This window comes from Cetorhinus maximus, chromosome 16, assembly GCF_964194155.1.
Source record: "Cetorhinus maximus chromosome 16, sCetMax3.hap1.1, whole genome shotgun sequence".
Taxonomy (NCBI): domain Eukaryota; kingdom Metazoa; phylum Chordata; class Chondrichthyes; order Lamniformes; family Cetorhinidae; genus Cetorhinus; species Cetorhinus maximus.
In genome coordinates, this window is record NC_135894.1 from 80,648,660 (window position 1) to 80,667,596 (window position 18,937).

Below are 18,937 nucleotides of genomic sequence, written 5' to 3' on the forward strand. Positions count from 1 at the left end.
GAATAAATTGTTTTTAAAAGTATACTTGCCATGTTATCGGTTTACTAGCTGTATCTAATCCAAAATCAGAACCTAAGTTACCTTTCACGTAATAGTAAGGCAAGTATCCAAACAGCATTTTCCCCATATAATTGGAACACCTTACATCCTCTGAATAAGCTATTTTGTTGCACTTACCCTATCTGTACTAGATATTTTTAAAAAATCGTATCAAACTATTCCCTCAGTAACTTCAACCAGTCTTGTCTGCTGGATTAATATGCATTTTTATTAATCTAATGTATTACAATGAACAAGGCTGTTCAATGAAAAATAAAAACCTTCAAGATGGACTGACTTGAATGGCTTGAATATTCCGATGATTCATCTTTAATATCATCTTGCCGTCTCTGGACAAACCGGGCAGCCCGCTGTTTCAGCAGCTGGTGCATGGCAGATTCAAGGTCATTAACCAGGGGTACCTGAAAAATATAACACACAACGTAATACCTAGGCCCTTTATAATAGGCCCTGGTCTGCGCTAGTTATACCCTGGGTACAGTTTTAGATTCAAGCTAGTCTCTGCAAATCTTCAACTACAGTGGCCAAAGTGATGAAAAATGAAATAAGGTTAAGAAAATAGTTTCACATTTTTTTTACTGAAATAATTTCCATACTTTTAGTCTCCTACATAATATTTACCAAATGTATCTGGAAAATTAATGGCATAGTGATATTTTACAGTATAACTGGAAACCAGAGTAAATGAGCAAAAATGGTTATTTAATTTTTGTCACCAATACCTTTCACAAATAAAAAAGCCGGTACATATATATATATATATATATATAAAATGAGTGCACATCAAAACAAAAAAAACCATTCAAAATATAACGAATCTTCCCATGTTGAATTTCTGATCATCTCTCATCATCTCTCAATATTCCAGAAGGATCTATACACAACACCAGCAGTCATGTACCCTGATACTACAGTTTAATCCAACAATGTATTTTCTGCATTACTGTAAAGTATAGCATTATTAAACAAAAACATTTAAGCGGTGTTTGTGCTGAGCTGCAATATAAAGGCTGAAAACTGTGTGCCATAATGGAAATTTTCTCAGTGTTATAGTCATAGAGTCAGAGGTCTACAGCACAGAAAAAGGCCCTTCGGCCCATCGAGTCTGGGCCGGTCAAACAAGTACCCAACTATCCTAATCCCATTTTCCAGCACTAGGCCCATAGCCTTGTATGCCATAGCATCGCAAGTACACATCCAAATGCTTCTTAAATGTTATGAGAGTTTCTGCCTCTACCATCTTTTCAGGCTGTGAGCTCCAGGTTCCCACCACCCACTGGGTGAAAAAATTCTTCCTCACTTTCCTCTAAACCTCTCGCCCCTTATTTTAAAACTATGCCCCCTGGTTATTGATCCCTCCACCAATGGGAATAGTTCCTTCCTGTCTACCCTATCTATGCCCCTCAAAATTTTATACAGTGGAAAGCAATTTAACAAAAGTCTCTTCCAGGTTTGGCCATTTAAACAAAATTCTAATGCTTTATGTTATAAATGTTTGGAAAATTAAATATCCAGTGAAGGATGCAGAATTGGGCATAGAGTAGTTTAGTCTAAGTGGGTAATGCAGCTCTTCTACATGAAAAAGAAACATTTATCCGTGTTTATTCTTCGTTATTTGAAAACAGACTTCCAAATTCCACTGCCATAATGACTAGTGATATACAAGAAACAAATAAGCTTTATAGTTTCAATGTTTCATAGAAGCAGTACAAATTACACCTTATTTATGGTAATAAGTGCCTCACGTGTAGGTCCTCTGAGCAGCACAAACGTCAAGAAAATGCCAGTTTTCCTTTAGATGAGGCATCTATCGATAACTTGCTTTACTCAGGTTTGTTGTCTGCTTTTCTCCCTATTTCCAATCACTAGATGAAACAGTCTTTTACTTCTGAATATTGTCAATATGGTGAAATTTACACAAAGCGTGTCAAGCTTTTTAAAAATTTATTCATGGGATGTGGGCTTCGCGGGCTAGGCCAGCATTTATTGCCCTTCCCTAATTGCCCTTGAGAAGGTGGTGACGAGCTGCCTTCTTGAACCGCTGCAGTCCATGTGGTGTAGGTACACCCACAGCGGTGTAAGGGAGGGAGTTTCAGGATTTTGACCCAGCAACCGTGAAGGAATGGCGATATATTTCCAAGTCAGGGTGACGAGTGGCCTGGAGGGGAACTTGCAAGTAATGGTGTTCCCATGTGTCTGCTGCCCTTGTAGTGGTCGTGTTTTGGAAGGTGCTGTTGAAGGAGGCTTGGTGAGTTTCTGCAGTGTATCTTGTAGATGGTATAAACTGCTGTCACTGGGCACCGTGGTGGATGGAGTGCCAATCAAGCAGGCTAATTTGTCCTGGATGGTGTCAAGCTTCTTGAGTGTTGTGGGAGCTGCACTCAACAGGCTTTGGGGAGTCAGGAGGTGAGCTACTTGGCACAGGATTCCTAGCTCTGACCTGCTCTTGTAGCCACAGTATTTATATGGCTAGTCCAGTTCAGTTTCTGATCAATTGTAACCCCTGGGATGTTGATGGTGGGGGATTCAGTGATGGTAATGCCACTGAATGTCAAGTGGCGATGGTTAAATTCTCTCTTGTTGGAGATAAGTCATTGCGTGGCACTTGTGTGGCGTGAATGTTACTTGCCACTTGTTAGCCCAAGTCTAGGTATTGTCCAGGTCTTGCTGAACTTGGACATGGACTGCTTCAGTATCTGAGGAGTTGTGAATGGTGCTGAACACTGTGCAATTATCAGCGAACATCCCCACTTCTGACCTTATGATGGAAGGAAGGTCATTGATGAAGCAGCTGAAGATGGTTGGGCCTAGGACACTACCCTGAGGAACTCCTGCAGTGATGTCCTGGAACTGAGATGATTGACCTCCAACAACCACAACCATCTTCCTTTGTGCTAGGTATGACTCCAAGCAGCAGAGAGCTTTCCCCTTTGATTGCCAATGACTTCAGTTTTGCTAGGGTGCCTTGATGCCACATTCGGTCAAATGCTGCCTTGACGTCAAGGGCAGCCACTGTCATCCAACCTCTAGAGGTCAGCTCTTTTGTCCATGTTTGTACCAAGGCTGTGATGAGGTCAGGAGCCAAGTGGTCCTGGCGGATCCCAAACTGAGCCTCAGTGAGCAGGTTATTGCTAAGCAAGTGCCACTTGATAGCACTGTTAATGACCCCTTCCGTCACTTTGACGATAGAGAGTAGACTGATGGGCGGTAATTGGCCGGGTTGGATTGGTCTTGCTTTTTGTGTACAGGACATAACTGGAAATTTTTCACATTGCCAGGTAGATGCCAGTGTTGTAGCTGTTCTGGAACAACTTGGCTAGGGGCGTGGCAAGTTCTGGAGCACAAGTCTTCAGTACTTAACCCAGAACCTACCATTAACTCCTGTCAAATGATTACTTTGGGGCTAAGTTTACGTTCACAATTCTTCTGACTTAATAAAGCTCTTACCCAAAATGCTGACAGGCCTCCACGGCATTTCCAGTATTTTATTTCAGATTTGTGTCATTTCCAGTTTTTAAAAAAATCTACATGTTCATAACTCAGCACAATCTTACAAGATATAAACAACTGAAAAATGTGAAAACTGCCATGAATTATCATCCTTACCTATCACAATAAAATAACTTTCCATTGCAATACATAAACATCCTACATCTGTTAAAGAGCTTTTATAACTTAGAACAACTCTCATCCATTGCAATCTGATTTCCAAATGACAATGAATACACTATCCAGCTGCTTTAGAACAAAGAACAAATTGGCACAGACCACTGTCAGTAAGTAGTCTACTGGCAGAGTGTGAAACAACTAATTGCAATGAAGCTTTTGCTTCAATCTGTTCAACTCAAGATATTTCGTCCCATTCTGGAATTATTGACTGTACATTCTGTGACAAAATGAGTAATTTCACTCAACCAAGAGTCTTTTGACAATCCAACATTGCAATCATAATTTGATATTATCCAAAGGAAAGTGCAGTGTTTCAAAATATATCAATTAGACACAAATTTCAACTTTATGATAAATACTACATACAGAAAAGATAGTCATGTACTTGAAATGAAGCATCACTATGTAAGACTTCACTACAACATTGCAGACTACTGCAAAACCACTCCAAATTCACGGCCAATTATGCAACATGGTTTGAATGATATAAGCAATTCCTCCTATACTATATGATCTTCAAGATAATACAAACAGGAAATTAAAAACATTGACCTGATTGCTCAAATTGTGGACAGCATCATCAAGCATGGCTCACTACCCTTCAGCAAAAACATTAGCTAACAGTATACATAAATCCTGTGATTACAACAAAGTAAAATTGCTTGTGAAGTTCTGGAGAAAAATGTATTTTTATTTTTTCTACAGGGTGGCTTTTAAAGCTAACATCATTTCAATGCTGCATGTTTGCTAATTCATCAGTTTAGTTTTAGACGAACAAAATAAAATGCTGAAAATTGATAAACTATTTAGCAGCATGATCAAGGATTGCAGCATTGTGACAGTACTGCAAGTAATGGCCTCAAGGAGGGGAATACAATAATACGGCAATTTATTTTACAAAAAAGGGGGGGTTTAAACTTACATGTTTTAAACGGCTATCTTTCTCAAAATCAAGATGATAGGTAAATTAACACTAACTATAGCTTTGGAGGTTGAGGACAGATATTGAAAATGAAGGCCAGAAGAGCTCCCCAAAGTTATATATACATGGGTTCATTTTCTGCCCCACCCTCTCCCCAGCCATGCCAAAGGGGAAATAATTTTGTTAAAGGCAGCAAAAGATGAGAAGTGAGGTGAGCATTTTATTTGCTCATTAAAATGAGAATAAGTTTCCATGTATAGGCTACTGGGTAGGATGTATTCTTTCCAGTCAATGGGTGTACATTTCAATTATCCTTCAATCTCTCCAACATGGATGAACATGGGAACAATTTAAGTTTTGTCTCAAATAACCTTTAATTTCTTCTCTGTCTCAACCTCTCTTCCAATTCCTTGATGGGCCAATAGCAAATTCTATTTGCACATGCTGTTGAACGATTAAGAAAGAAGGTCGTCTGTCAAATTAACTTTTACAATACTTTTCCTGTTTACTGGGTCGCCCAACAGTTTTAATTAGCGTTAATTTTTGTTATTGCAATTACTTATGACCTGAACAGGTCCTGGAAACAACAAACTTACATTTATTTAGTGCCATTCACATCCATAGCCAATTAATTGCTTTTGAAGTGTACTCACTTATGTCAGGGTGATCAATTACTTTATATCTGCAGCTACAGTTTATATATACACAATAGTCATATTTCTAAGAAGTGTTATCATCAGTAAATGCCTAGTCAGATAATGCTAGCTATTATTTTACATAATCTTTTTAAGACTAGCAATGCAGCAGTGCACAGCAGTAGTCAGTGGCCATTATGGAGGTAGAAGAAACTTCCTCAGCAGAAAACTAAGCCAGCAGGGAATCTCAATTTATTTAAAATCAAAAAATTAAGTGTGGTCACTCTGAAACCCATATTATTTCGCAACCTTGCAAAAAAAAAAATGCCATTCTTGTCGCTAGTCCATATTCGTAGTTTTAACATGTTTGTTTCCTCCTGCCATAATTAAGGTTAGGGTAAGACATGAGCAATAACTGTTCCATCTTCTAAAAACACTTCATATGGATTTAATTTAGTTATCACATTTTGGTTGTTAGCATTTACTCTCAAATGCGAACATTTAAGTTTCTAACAATTCTATAACTTGTTGGTTCTTTCTCCCAATAATAGTGCTGCATTTTTTTTGATTCGTGGTTCAGGATTTATAGCACAGTCTCATTCAATGGTAAAGTAAATCACACCACAAAATGTGTATGCTCAATAAGCTGAATGTTTTATTTTGTTAATATCCTGGGTTCTCAGAATAGGTATCGGCATTTCTTAGGTTTCAGTAAAAATTTAAGATAGCAGAACTATCCTGTACAGTTTATGGATTACGGGCAATGTGGTAAAATATGGTACGTATTAAGAAAAGAGCAAACTATGTCCATCATAAATTGGCAATCTCCAAATGGAGCAAAGTTACCAAAGTGCATCTATTACAGAATAGCAACTACAATGAGGACATTTCATCAAAGCATTTTGAACCGTGTACTATTGAAGAACTCGTATTTATATAGCATATTCACATCCTCAGTGCTGCCCCACAGCACTTCACAGCAAATTATTTTTGTAATATAGAGGAATACAGTAGCCAGGTTCCACAACCACCATTGACATAAATGGCCAGATAAACTGTTTAAATGGTACTGGCTGAGGGATAAATATTAGTCAGGACACTAGGATAACTCCCCTGCACTTTTTTCAAACAGTGCCATGGAATCTTTTGTCTTTACCCAAGGGAGCAGATTGGGCCTTGTTTTAACAGCTCTCAAAGATGGTACTTCTGATAGTGCAGAGTTACACTAAAGTGTGTATGTGTGTCCAGCAAGTTGATGTGATACTTCTAATGTATGGGTGAAGAACGCTTTCCGCTTTTTGTGTGCTAGTTTGTTTCTCATTTTCAGCCCACACTGGCTAGCAGCAATGCAAAAAAGAGAGCCAAATGTGCAAATCTCTCCTTGTCAATACAATCGCTCCTTCGGCAACTCCTCAGCTGTGTTTCCTCATGGCAATACACAGAAACTGGGTCCCTCATGGACCAGATGTGGACATACTTTGGCACTCATGAACCAAACTCCCAGCCTGGTGGATACCTCGGGAGACTTGAAGGCTAAAAAAACGAGTGGAGTCCAAAGGTGGACTGATGTCTAAATATGTCATCTTTCCAGAAACTCCTGCAACCAAGCCAATGCTAAATGTAGTGTTCTGCATTCCTTTGGGCTTAACTGGGGAGGTTCAGAGGGGGACCCTGACGTTTGAGCAGCCCAGGGTCTCCATGTAGTTTGTCCAGGCTTGCGAGGAGAGCCCGTTCCAGTTTCACTGCAGAGCTATTATAAGTGTTAAACTCAACTTGAATGGCATAAGAGAATGGGTGCTATGGACTGTCTCCGATGGTGAGAGGGACCATCGTGTCCCACTGGTCAGCCACGACCCACCTCAAGTCAGGCAGCCCCAAATAGTAAGGTGCTGACTCCTGGTCTATTTGCTACAATTGAAGATTGGAGTCTCTGTTCAACAAGTGGACAGAATCCATTGCACCAGGCAAACAAACTGACTATTTGGAAGGGCATTGGAAGAAGTGGGCTGAAACCAAAAGCTCAGCTGGCTGAGAAGAAGGTCCAGAGTAAAGAGGCCAGCGAATTGTGCGCCTTCTCAGCCCACTATCTTCCTCTGCCGCAAATGTGGCAGAGACTACAATGTCAGAGTGGAGCTCCTGAGCCATACCAGGTGATGCTTAACACAGTTGACCACCAAGGTGCAAACCATTGTCTTACAAGACAGAAGGCTGCCACACTCAAGTGTCAGCCTCGATACGTGCTCAAGTTTCTGGAATAAAGACACGGAATGCAGCTAGGAAGACTTAACTACACAAAAGTTTCCATTTAAAATATACTTTGGACTCAATATTTAATATTTGGAAAGAAAAATGTGCATACAAATTTGAATAGCAGTCTCTTTCTAATGACATGAAAAAAGACAAATGAACCAGCAACTTGAGAGGTTGGAGGACATTCTCCAATTGCTGGCTTCTACCAAAACACTGCATTAGGCAGTTTTGCTTCACAATATTTACCGAGAAATTAAAAGGTATTCATTTTCTTAGTCAATTATACACTCCAAGATGACCTGTGTTTTCGAGATTGTAAAGGAGATTGACAATGCACATTGTACACTGCTTTCAACTGGGTATAAAAGCTTGGGAAATAAAGAAAGGAACAGATTGGAATAAATAAGGAGAGCTATTCCTGGAGACAAACAGCAGAGGTACGATTCATTGGACTAAATGGTTGTTTTGAATTCCTAGGTATTGTATTTAGGCACAACTCTTGACATATATTGATGAAGAATTAACATCTCCAGAGAATGTGTTATGCTTTAAAAAAATTAGCAGTTTAAATTTAAGAATTTCACTTACTAGAGTTAGTTACCAGATTTCAGATTTGAAAGCTGATGTGCAACCTAAAACTGAAATGGCCACTTATTTCAAGGAACACCATCAACAGAAATGATTGACTAACAATCTAGAAAGTTCCAGTCAAAACTCAAACCAAGTAAGTTGCAAACTCAAAGCGTATCCTGTTTGAAGTTCAAAGCTTAACCTGTCACGTTGACTTCAAGTTTTACCTCAGTGTACATATAGCTGAGTAGTGCCAAGTATAGAAACTATTCTGGGTGGGTAAGGGAAGGGGTACATTATGTTTTGGTTGCTTTATTGCTCTTCCATTTGCATGACATTTCACAGTTCATTTCCTTCAACAAATGTATTGAGAGTTCTCACCACACTACTTACTAGAAAATATATTTTATATTAGTTTATCTGGCAAGTGGCAAGTTTTCAATGCCAGAAGGTATTTTGCTACCTCATGAACTGGAACTCTTAACTGGCTAAGAATTCAACGATGAGTTTAATACAAAAAGAAATCGTGTCCATGCAAAGGTCATGAAGGTTCAGCTTTCAAGCAAACTGCCAATGAATTCACTGAATAAACACTGTTCGTTAGACAATTCATTTTAGAAAAGTGGTGCAGATGACCTAGAACCCAAGATACCCTCCAAACTCATTTAGCTTGAAAGTAGAATTTAATTTCAGTTTAACTCATCCAGATTCCTTTCAAGGTTCAATGGGAGGATTGTAAATTCATCCCGAAATCACAAGAACTCTAGAATCAAACTATTCTGTGACATGGTCTCGGAGGGTTAGATAATGGTTATTAAAATATGAGATTGCCTTGCAGCTCGACAAAATATGTTGATGCAGAAAAACTTAATGGTTAGAAACAAAGATGACAGCAATGATAAGCATTTATCACTTTCCCTCTCTTTGAAGTTATACTTTCCCAAGAAATTGCCTGAAGATCTCCTCAATAAAGCTGACGGCATAATTGGGTACACCTACTTTGCCGCTGCAAAATATATTTGTTGCCCAACATAATGAACTTGTTTTCTGATTTGTAAAATAGTTTTCATTTAGTGGCCATGTCTATTCTCTATTTTTTCCCAGTTACTTTCAACTCTTTTTTTATCCTCACTAAGCCGCCCAGAGGTGCCCAGGCTGCTCGAGTTGACTACTCGGAACCAATGGCAAAACAACCCCTCTTTTTGGAAGCGATTGCTTTCACCACAATAACAATACCCAGTGGACGATAGGCACAAGTCCAAGTTCAACACTTGACAATGTAGTCATTTTTTTTGTGAATGCATCGATTTGATGTTTTGAACAATTCATTAGCTCAGAAACAATCAATTCAAACATCAACACCGGGTGGCAGATATACTAAATAGAAATCTCCTTCAACGCATTATTGATCTGTGCTATTTCAATTCACCAAATACATGAAACACCCTTCAACTACTGTTTTCTCAGGAAACAGAAAATGTTAAAAAGCACAAATAAAAAGGCTAAGTACTTACATTCTAAGTGATTACCTGGATAGTTACATTAGGTTTTAGCAAATACAAAACTTTTAGATGGCTTTTCTAGAATTAGTTATGAACCCTGGTAGTTACCCAATTTCACAAAACATAGGATGATTATGTGAATGGAGATTACAACAGTTTTTTCCTAATGTAGGGAATTACTCTTACTATTCCATTAGTTTCTCCTCTTGCTTTAAAATATTCAGCTACAGCAAACGGTTACCCACCTACCTTTCTCTAGCACTGTTATACTGAAAGGTGCGGTATTCACATTTTTGAAAGGAATCTGGTGGATGGTGGCTGGAATGTCAAGTACCCAAGTACAAGAGGTTGCAGGCAGGGATTACCGTCAGTTTACTTCATCGGTATAGTGGCATCTGTGGTGAGGACCCTTAATACATAGAATGTAATTTTTTTTTTTACTTACAAGCAGGAAGTCCATAAACAATTACTTCAACTTACCTTTTCGTTGAAACACTCAAGCAAGTCTCGGACATACCCTCGCATTTCTTGAAAAAATCTATACCGTCCACTATCATCTGTGATGCCTTCGAGTCTTTCTATTGTTTTAGATGAGTTTTCCAGATCTTCATGAAGTTTGTCAAGCCGTTGCTGATTTGTTTTGTGCACTTCTTTCATTGAATCCAACCTAACAACAACAGCAATCCATGAAAATTATTTTGACCATTGACCTAAAAGACTAAATAGGAATATTTCAATTACCAGTCAAAATTGAAGTATCAAATCTATTCGCTAACCAAACTTTATTACATATCTTCTATGATATAGCATTGTGAATAACCTAATAATTCAACTAAGAAACAATCCCAAGCATCTGTTTACTGTTGAACTTGGTCTCAGAGGTGACAAATATACGTTCAAACCAATGCACAGGGGCCAAGTGCTTTGTGCTGCACCATTAATAAATGCAAATTCTAAGGCTACAGTATTACTGTGCTACTGGTTTGAGACTGCTAGCTGAAAAGTCCAATTTATAGCCGGCAAACCCGGTAGATGAAGGCTCTTTGCATGTGCGTTTACACGTGGAGAGCTCTGGTCCTATTGGTAAAATTTGAATGTTTGAGCATGAAGGTAAGTATATACTGCACTCTTAAGAAAATGAAAATAAACCTGTAGTTTATTTTACAAAGAGCTCACGAGGCCTAATGGATTACTGTACCTAAACACATAAAATCTGGGTCAATACCACTGTGGAGTCAAGGCTTAAGGACAGCGAGAAACAGAAACCATGAAGAAATCACTCTGCAGCAGTATAACTTATCCCGAGTATAATCAGACATTTCCTTTGATTTTTATTTTAAACAAAAACTAATTATAAATGCAATCCCTTCTGAGGCAAAATCTCTTCCTCCTTGTTTTCTATACTGTTCTATTCTTTTTGATTCAGGAGTAGAAACTGACCCAAAAGTATTCACGGATCTACTGACAGCAAGAAATAAAACAAAGCCAAGAGTAGTAACCTTCTGAGTGTAAGGGAATTATCGAGCTACTGCAAAGACTAAAATGATCACTGAATGGAATAATGTCTTCTGTTAGGCTGATCAGGAGAGCAACTGCCATAAGTTTTCACTGATTTGTTTAATTGATGTCAATGAAGAAAATAGTTACATGGTAATAGGTCAGATTGGTCCTAAGATTATCTCAGAAAATAGGTGACCCTTTACTGTTTTTCAAGAATACACATTTCCATGCTCATTTTGAAATAAAATTAAGGACCCAATTAACTGACCCTTAATTGGGTCAAAAAATCTACATCTACTTTAATGATTTCACTGTACCTATACTGTCTGTTACAGATTTCAGCCTCTCAAGACATTCTTCACCACTATTGCCAATACAAATATTCTCCACCCTCACACCCAGCAACATATATTGTAGACTTGCAGCTGCAAAGAACCAAGATGTTTACATACAAATTACCTCTATTTTAGAAAGCTTAGATTTTCCCTTTCTTGGACTTCATGGATAGATGTGAATGGACTTTATAATTCAAGTCAACTGAATCAAAACAGCTGCTGCTTTGAAATAAACTTAATCTCACTGTACTAAAAGTTTCAACTGATTCAGCACAATTGGTCAGATAAACTTCCTCTTTACAGTAGAAATGTGTGATACATTTTCAGTCAATTAAATCTTGCCTTATGTCACACTTGCACAAGACACTCTAAGATCCAATTCTTTATAAGTTATTAGGAACAGTTTCAGAAGTGCAAATATGATATTGCATTCTTAAAACACAAAAGACTGCAGTCACACAGTCATAACCGATGTCGTGTTCCAAGACAACATCGAATACAGTACTGGATGATGTCTTCTTATGTAGAATGTGTGCTGTTTAGTGAATGTCCCACGACACAATTCTGTCACTTCTTCAGCAGGCTGTTTTGTGCCTGAAGGATAAGAAAGCTACAGCACAGGTCTCAGAAGCCTGTTTGAGAGAGCTGGTCTGCCCTACCTGTCTTTAAGGCGTTTCTTTACCAAATCAATAGTAACAGGAGGCATCTCATTAATGGAAGGTTTGAAAGCAATTGCATTATCTGTCTTGATTGGTTTGGACTCTGTTGTTCCATAGGTGCTATATGTATATGGAAGGCTGTAGGAAGAACCATATGGTATAGCCTGGTAGCTGTTCTGGTAGTAAACATTAGCTGGGTCTGTAGGATGGCTGCTTTGCACCTATATAAAAAAGATACAGTATGAGCACATATATTAATTTTTTTTTTTACATCAAGTAGCTAATCTCCCAAAGAGACAATACAAATACTTAGAGCTTTTCTGTATAAAATACACATTTCATTTACACACACACAAGCTTTTCATAGGAGCAACAAAGCAGAAAAAGGAAATTAATTGTAGTAACATCCAACTCTTCAGCATACCCCATACATACACACACCTGTATATGGTGCACATCCCCCTTTCTCATGAACTTTGTAATTTTTTTTTTACACAATGAAAATTCATTAGACACATAGATTTTAATTTTTTAAAAATGCTATACTTTGGGGAACTACAAAAGTTCCAGGATTTAAAAAAATAGTTTGCACTAATTGAACCTTCCATAGTGATTGTGTTTCTTGTAGAAAGTTTGTTCACTATTTGAAGTAGCCAACTGTAAGATGAGATGATGAATAAACGTTTAAAGTTTACTTTAGGATGCAAGGCTATCAGGTTGTTTTCACTACAGAAATATTTTAGTGGTGACTGAAATAATGACTGAAATTGCCATTAATGTTCATGTTAAAACATGTGATTCCATAAACATTTCTAGTGAACTATTTAGAAAACTGAAAAATGAAATTAAATCGAAATTTTCTATCTGAATTACTAACAGCATCACAGTCTACATAAATTAACAGGTTAAATAGAGCAAAATGTCACCTGAGGGACACTAATTCCTTTCCTAATCTGCTCCTGTTCCCACATCTTTAATTCTTCATCCTGTTCTGTTGTATCCAGTGCTTCATCATCACTTCCTTCAATCCCTGTTCGCAAACAGAAGCAAGTAAAGAAGACACTCAATAGAGCACATACCTCCACAACACTGTGTTAACTCAACATTATTACAATTATGCAGCTTTTTAAAAAAAAATGCATTCGTTCACGGGATGCGGGCATCGCTGGCTAGATCAGCATTTATTGCCCATCTCTAACTGCCCTTGAGAAGGTGACAGTGGGCCATCTTCTTGAACTGCAGCAGGCCATGTGGTGTAGGCACACCCCAGTGCTGTTAGGAAGGGAGTTCCAGGATTTTAATCCAGTGACAGCGAAGGAACAGCGATATAGTTCAAAGTCAGGAAGGTTTGTGGCTCGCAGGAGAACTTGAAGGTGGTGGAGTGCCCACGCATCTGCTGCCCTTGTCTTTCTAGGTGGTAGAGGTCATGGGTCTGAGGCTTACAGGGTACAAACTGGACAGGTTACACCTGGGCAGGACCAGGACTGATGTCCTAGAGGGAATATTTGCTAGAGTGGTTGGGGAGGGTTTCAACTAAAATGACAGGGGGATGGGAACCTATGCAAGGAGTCAGAGAAGGGGGAATCAAGGATAAGAACAAAAGACAGAAAGGGGAATAAGAAGTGATAGGCAGAGAAATCAAGGGCAAGAATCAAACAGGACCTCAGTGAAAAATAGTGGGAACGAGACAAGTAATGTTAAAAAGACAAGCCTTAAGGCTTTGTGCCTTAACGCGAGGAGCATTCGCAATAAAGTGGATGAATTAACCACGCAAATAGATGTAAACAGGTATGATATAGTCCGGATTACGGAGACATGGCTGCAGGGTGACCAGGGATGGGAACTGAACATCCAGGGGTATTCAGTATTTAGGAAGGACAGACAAAAAGGAAAAGGCGGTGGAGTTGTATTGCTGGTTAAAGAGGAAATTAACATAATAGTGAGGAAAGATATTAGCTCCGACGATGTGGAATCTGTATGGGTAGAGCTGAGAAACACTAAGGGGCAAAAAACATTAGCGGGGGTTGTATTTAGACCCCTAAATTGTAGTGGTGATGTTGGGAATAGCATTAAACAGGAAATTAGAGATGCATGCAACAAAGGAACATCTGTAATTATGGGTGACTTTAATCTGCATATAGATTGGGCAAATCAAATTAGTAACAATACCACAGAGGAGGAATTCCTAGAGTGTATACAGGATGTTTTTCTGGACCAATACGTTGAGGCACCAACTAGAGAACAGGTCATCCTAGACTGAGTATTGTGTAATGAGAAAGGAATAATTGGCAATCTAGTTGTGCGAGGCCCCTTGGGGATCAGCAACCATAATATGATAGAATTCTTCATCAAGATGGAGAGTGACGTAGTTGATTCTGAGACTAGAATCCTGAATCTTAATAAAGGAAACAACGATGGTATGAGGTGCGAGTTGGCTGTGATGGATTGGGAAACGTTACTCAAAGGGATGACGGTGGATAGGCAATGGCAAACATTCAAATAGCGCATGGGTGAATTGCAACAACTGTTTATTCCTGTCTGGCGCGAAAGTAAAACAGGAAAGGTGGCCAAACCATGGCTTACAAGGGAAATTAGAGATAGTATTAGATGCAAGTAAGAGGCATACAAATTGGCCAGAAAAAACAACAGATTTGAGGATTGGGAGCAGTTTAGAATTCAGTAAAGGAGGACCAAGGGATTGATTAAGAAGGGGAAAATAGAGTACAAGAGTAAGCTTGCGGGGAACATAAAAACTGACTGTAAAAGTTTCTATAGATATGTGAAGAGAAAAAGATTGGTGAAGACAAATGTAGGTCCCTTACGGTCAGAAACAGGGGAATTTATAATGGGGAACAAAGAAATGGCTGACCAACTAAATATATACTTTGGTTCTGTCTTCACAAAGGAGGACACAAATAACATACCAGAAGTGTTGGGGAACACAGGGTTTGCTGAAAGAGAGGAACTGAAAGAACTCAGTATTAGTAGGGAAATGATGTTGGGGAAATTGATGGGATTGAAGGCCAATAAATCCCCAAGGCCTGATAATCTACATCCCAGAGTACTTAAGGAAGTGGCCCTAGAAATAGTGGATGCATTGGTGGTCATTTTCCGAGATTCTATAGACTCTGGACCGGTTCCTACAGATTGGAGGGTAGCTAATGTTTAAAAATTTAAAAAGGGAGGTAGAGAGAAAACAGGGAGTTATTGGCCAGTCAGCCTGACGTCAGTAGTGGGGAAAATTCTAGAGTCCATTATAAAAGATTTAATAGCTGAGCACGTGGAAAACAGTGGCAGAATCGGACAGAGTCAGCATGGATTTACGAAAGGGAAATCATGCTTTACAAATCTACTGGAATTTTTCAAGGATGTAACTAGTAGAGTTGATGAAGGGGAGCCAGTGGATGTGGTTTATTTGGACTTTCAGAAGGCCTTCGACAAAGTACCACATAAGAGATTAGCATGTAAAATTAAAGTGCATGGGGTTGGGAATAGTGTATTGAGATGGACAGAAAACTGGTTGGCAGACAGGAAACAAAGAGTAGGAATAAACGGGTCTTTTTCCGAATGGCAGGCAGTGACTAGTGGGGTACCGCAGGGATCGGTGCTGGGACCCCAGCTATTCACAATATGTATCAATGATTTAGATGAGGGAACTAAATGTAATATCTCCAAATTTGCAGATGACACAAAGCTGGGTGGGAGGTGGAGCTGTGAAGAGGATGCAGAGATGCTTCAGTGTGATTTGAGCAAGCTAAGTGAGTGGGCAAATGCATGGCAGATGTAGTATAAAGTGGATAAATGAGAGATTATCCACTTTGGTAACAAAAACAGGAAGGCAGATTATCTGAATGGCTATAAATTGAAAGGGGGGAATGTGCAACGAGACCTGGGCATCCTCGTAAACCAGTCGCTGAAGGTAAGCATGCAGGTGCAGCAGGCGGTAAAGGCGGCAAATGGTATGTTGGCCTTCATAGCCAGAGGATTCGAGTACAGTACATCGAGTACAGGATGTCTTGCTGCAATTATACAGAGCCTTGGTGTGACCACGCCTGGAATATTGTGTGCAGTTTTGGTCTCCTTATCTGAGGAAGGCTGTTCTTGCTATAGAGGGAGTGCAGCAAAGGTTTATCAGACTGATTCCTGGGATGGCGGGACTGACTTAAGAGGAGAGATTGGGTTGGTTAGGATTATATTCGCCGGAGTTCAGAAGAATGCGGGGCGATTTCATAGAAACCGTTAAAATTCTAACCGGACTAGACAGAGTAGATGCAGGAAGGGTGTTCCCAATGGTGGGAGAGTCCAGAACCAGGGGTCACAGTCTGAGGATACGGAGTAGACCATTTAGGACTGAGATGAGGAGACATTTCTTCACCCAGAGAGTGGTGACCCTGTGGAATTCGCTACCACAGAAAGTAGTTGAGGCCAAAACATTGTATGTTTTCAAGAAGGAGTTAGATATAGCTCTCGAGGCAAAAGGGATCAAAGGATATAAGGAGAAAGAAGGAGCAGGCTATTGAGTTGGATGATCAGCCATGATCATGATGAATGGCGGAACAGGCTCGAAGGGCCTACTTCTGCTCCTATTTTCTATGTTTGAGACTTTTCCCTGACTGTTGATGCTCTGTAACTACAAAGCTGAAAGAAAGAAATCGTTTTATTAAGAGCTTCTATCTCACTGAGGAAGCTTCATCCACATCCAACAACCTGCCCTAAAAACTCTGCTCACGTTTTGTCAGCTATGACAAAATCCACCACAGCAGCTGAAACAATCAACACCATTCTAAAACACTCCACAACATTCTAAAAAAAAAGTTAATTCACCCAATGTTAATGAATGCTTTAAAAATTCCAAGGTCCAGATCTACATCATTGCCAAAAACTAATCAGTTCTTCCTTGGGCCATATCTGATTTGTGTACCAAGTTTCGTTAAAAGCCGGTCATTAGCTTTTGAGACATATTGTTTACAGACAAACAAGTGAAAACATTACCTGCACCTCAAGTGGCAGAGGTAACAATAGTAAACCACTACAAATTTAAAAAATGGTGAATTCCTACAGCTTAAATCAATAACTCTACAATGTATTGCAATACTGTAGTGACCCTAGAGCACTGCTAACATGTCAATGCTAATAATGACACCACAAGCCAAACAGATCTGTACAACGAAACAACGCAGCCATATTGGACATTTGTCTACCTTTGGTTATTTGTTAAAGTAAACTTGGAAGGTCATTTAAAAAAAAAAGTAACTAAATAAACATATTACGGTGTCATTTGAATCCCTGACCTTACTGAAGCATATAGTTGAGGGAAGTAAAACAAGATACGAAACAGATGTAAAGAAATTTAATTCCAAAAAACTATTTTTTAATAATATTCAAAACACCTTGGCTCGGATTATGCAGTAAAAATTACAGTGAAACTATCAGCACTCAGCTGTTAACAAGTAAACTGGGCATCAATTTTCAATCACACACATGCAGCTAAACTTAGAAATCAGTAAGATGTCCAAGTTACCTTGCTCTTCTAGAAGCATCACTAGAATAGTAACTCACCTAAAGACTCGGCATTCAAGTACATGGAAGGGTGTGAACTTTCAAGACTTATGTAAACTCGCCAGAAAATATTAGGACTCGTCCATTCCAGTATAAGAATTTTTTTAATGCCACGCTAAGTTTAATTACTGCCAAACAACCTCTATGGCACTGAAAATTAACTCTTACAATGATGGAGTCTCATTCCTTCAGGTTTTAATTACGGAGATTTTTTAATAAGTGAATTATCTATTGGTCTCAATCCCATCTTTCTTTCAGTCTCTATTTTTCTTTCTATACAGATTTGGCATTGAATAAACCATTCTAACTTAAACTTTTTTACGCTTCCTGGTTCAGACTCTGCATCTCTCAGTAAGGATTCTTCAATATGATTAGCTGAGGAGATACATAATTGTTTCCCCTGTCAACACAGGTTCCAGGTCCCATGGTTAGGGCGCAGGCTGAAATTGATTTCTAATTAGTACATATTCCAGTGCAAAAGCTCATAGAAAGTTTGTGAGCAAATGTACATAATGAATAGGTGGCACAGTCTGTTCATCAAATCCAGGCCATTAAATTATGCTCTACATACTATAGTTGCTCTGAGAAAGTACTGACCTATTTCTTCTGCAATCTTTTGCCTTTGTGTTTTTTCCTTCACCGAAAAAACAATCCTGCGTTTCTCATCATCGTCATCACTAGCGTCATTCTCATCTTCACGTACTAATCGGTTTGTACTTGTCTCAATTTCTACAGCTGGGCAATCCCCAAGTTCACGAGCCATTTGCCTCCTTTTGCGAGCAGCATGAATAAAAGCAGCATCTGGAATTTCACCTAAAAAAATAAGCTGCATTAGCACGCGTTTGAAACTGCATTAGCACGCGTTTGAAACTGCATTATTCCCTTTAAAGTAACACATATGGTTTTTATTTACACCCCTGAAAGTTATATACTGCACACATCTAGACAACTAACTGGTTTCCAATGTCCTTTAAATCTTCAGTATGTGATAGAAAGTCACAAAAGTAGTTTAAAAATACTTAACATAATGGTAATAAAGGGTAACTTCAATTTTATTTCCTAAGAAAAGCAGATTTTGTGTTGCAATATAGAGCAGTTTTATAAAGGGTTGGAACAAAAAGTGATTTGTAGTGAATCATTGCTCAGTTCCCTTCCTAAAATATTTTTACTGTTGCCAGGACATTTCATGGTAAATTTCAGTACAGTGGCAACAAAATGCATTATATGGATTATGTTGAGAAATTTGCAAAATGGTCATCTGGATGTCAAAATGAAA

General features: G+C 38.8%; 1 protein-coding gene across 2 annotated transcripts in view; it reads right to left on the bottom strand.

Annotated features, from left to right (window-relative positions):
* Window positions 1-18,937, bottom strand: part of paxbp1 (PAX3 and PAX7 binding protein 1) — a 55,769-nt gene that overhangs the window by 27,522 nt on the left and 9,310 nt on the right. For both annotated transcript variants that reach the window (XM_078560181.1, XM_078560180.1), the window contains exons 4-8: window positions 18,259-18,474; window positions 13,029-13,132; window positions 12,103-12,323; window positions 10,089-10,275; window positions 338-461 (exon numbers count right to left, since the gene is read on the bottom strand). In XM_078560181.1, coding sequence (XP_078416307.1) covers window positions 338-461; window positions 10,089-10,275; window positions 12,103-12,323; window positions 13,029-13,132; window positions 18,259-18,474 — 852 coding nt within the window. The remainder of the gene's footprint in view (window positions 1-337; window positions 462-10,088; window positions 10,276-12,102; window positions 12,324-13,028; window positions 13,133-18,258; window positions 18,475-18,937) is intronic.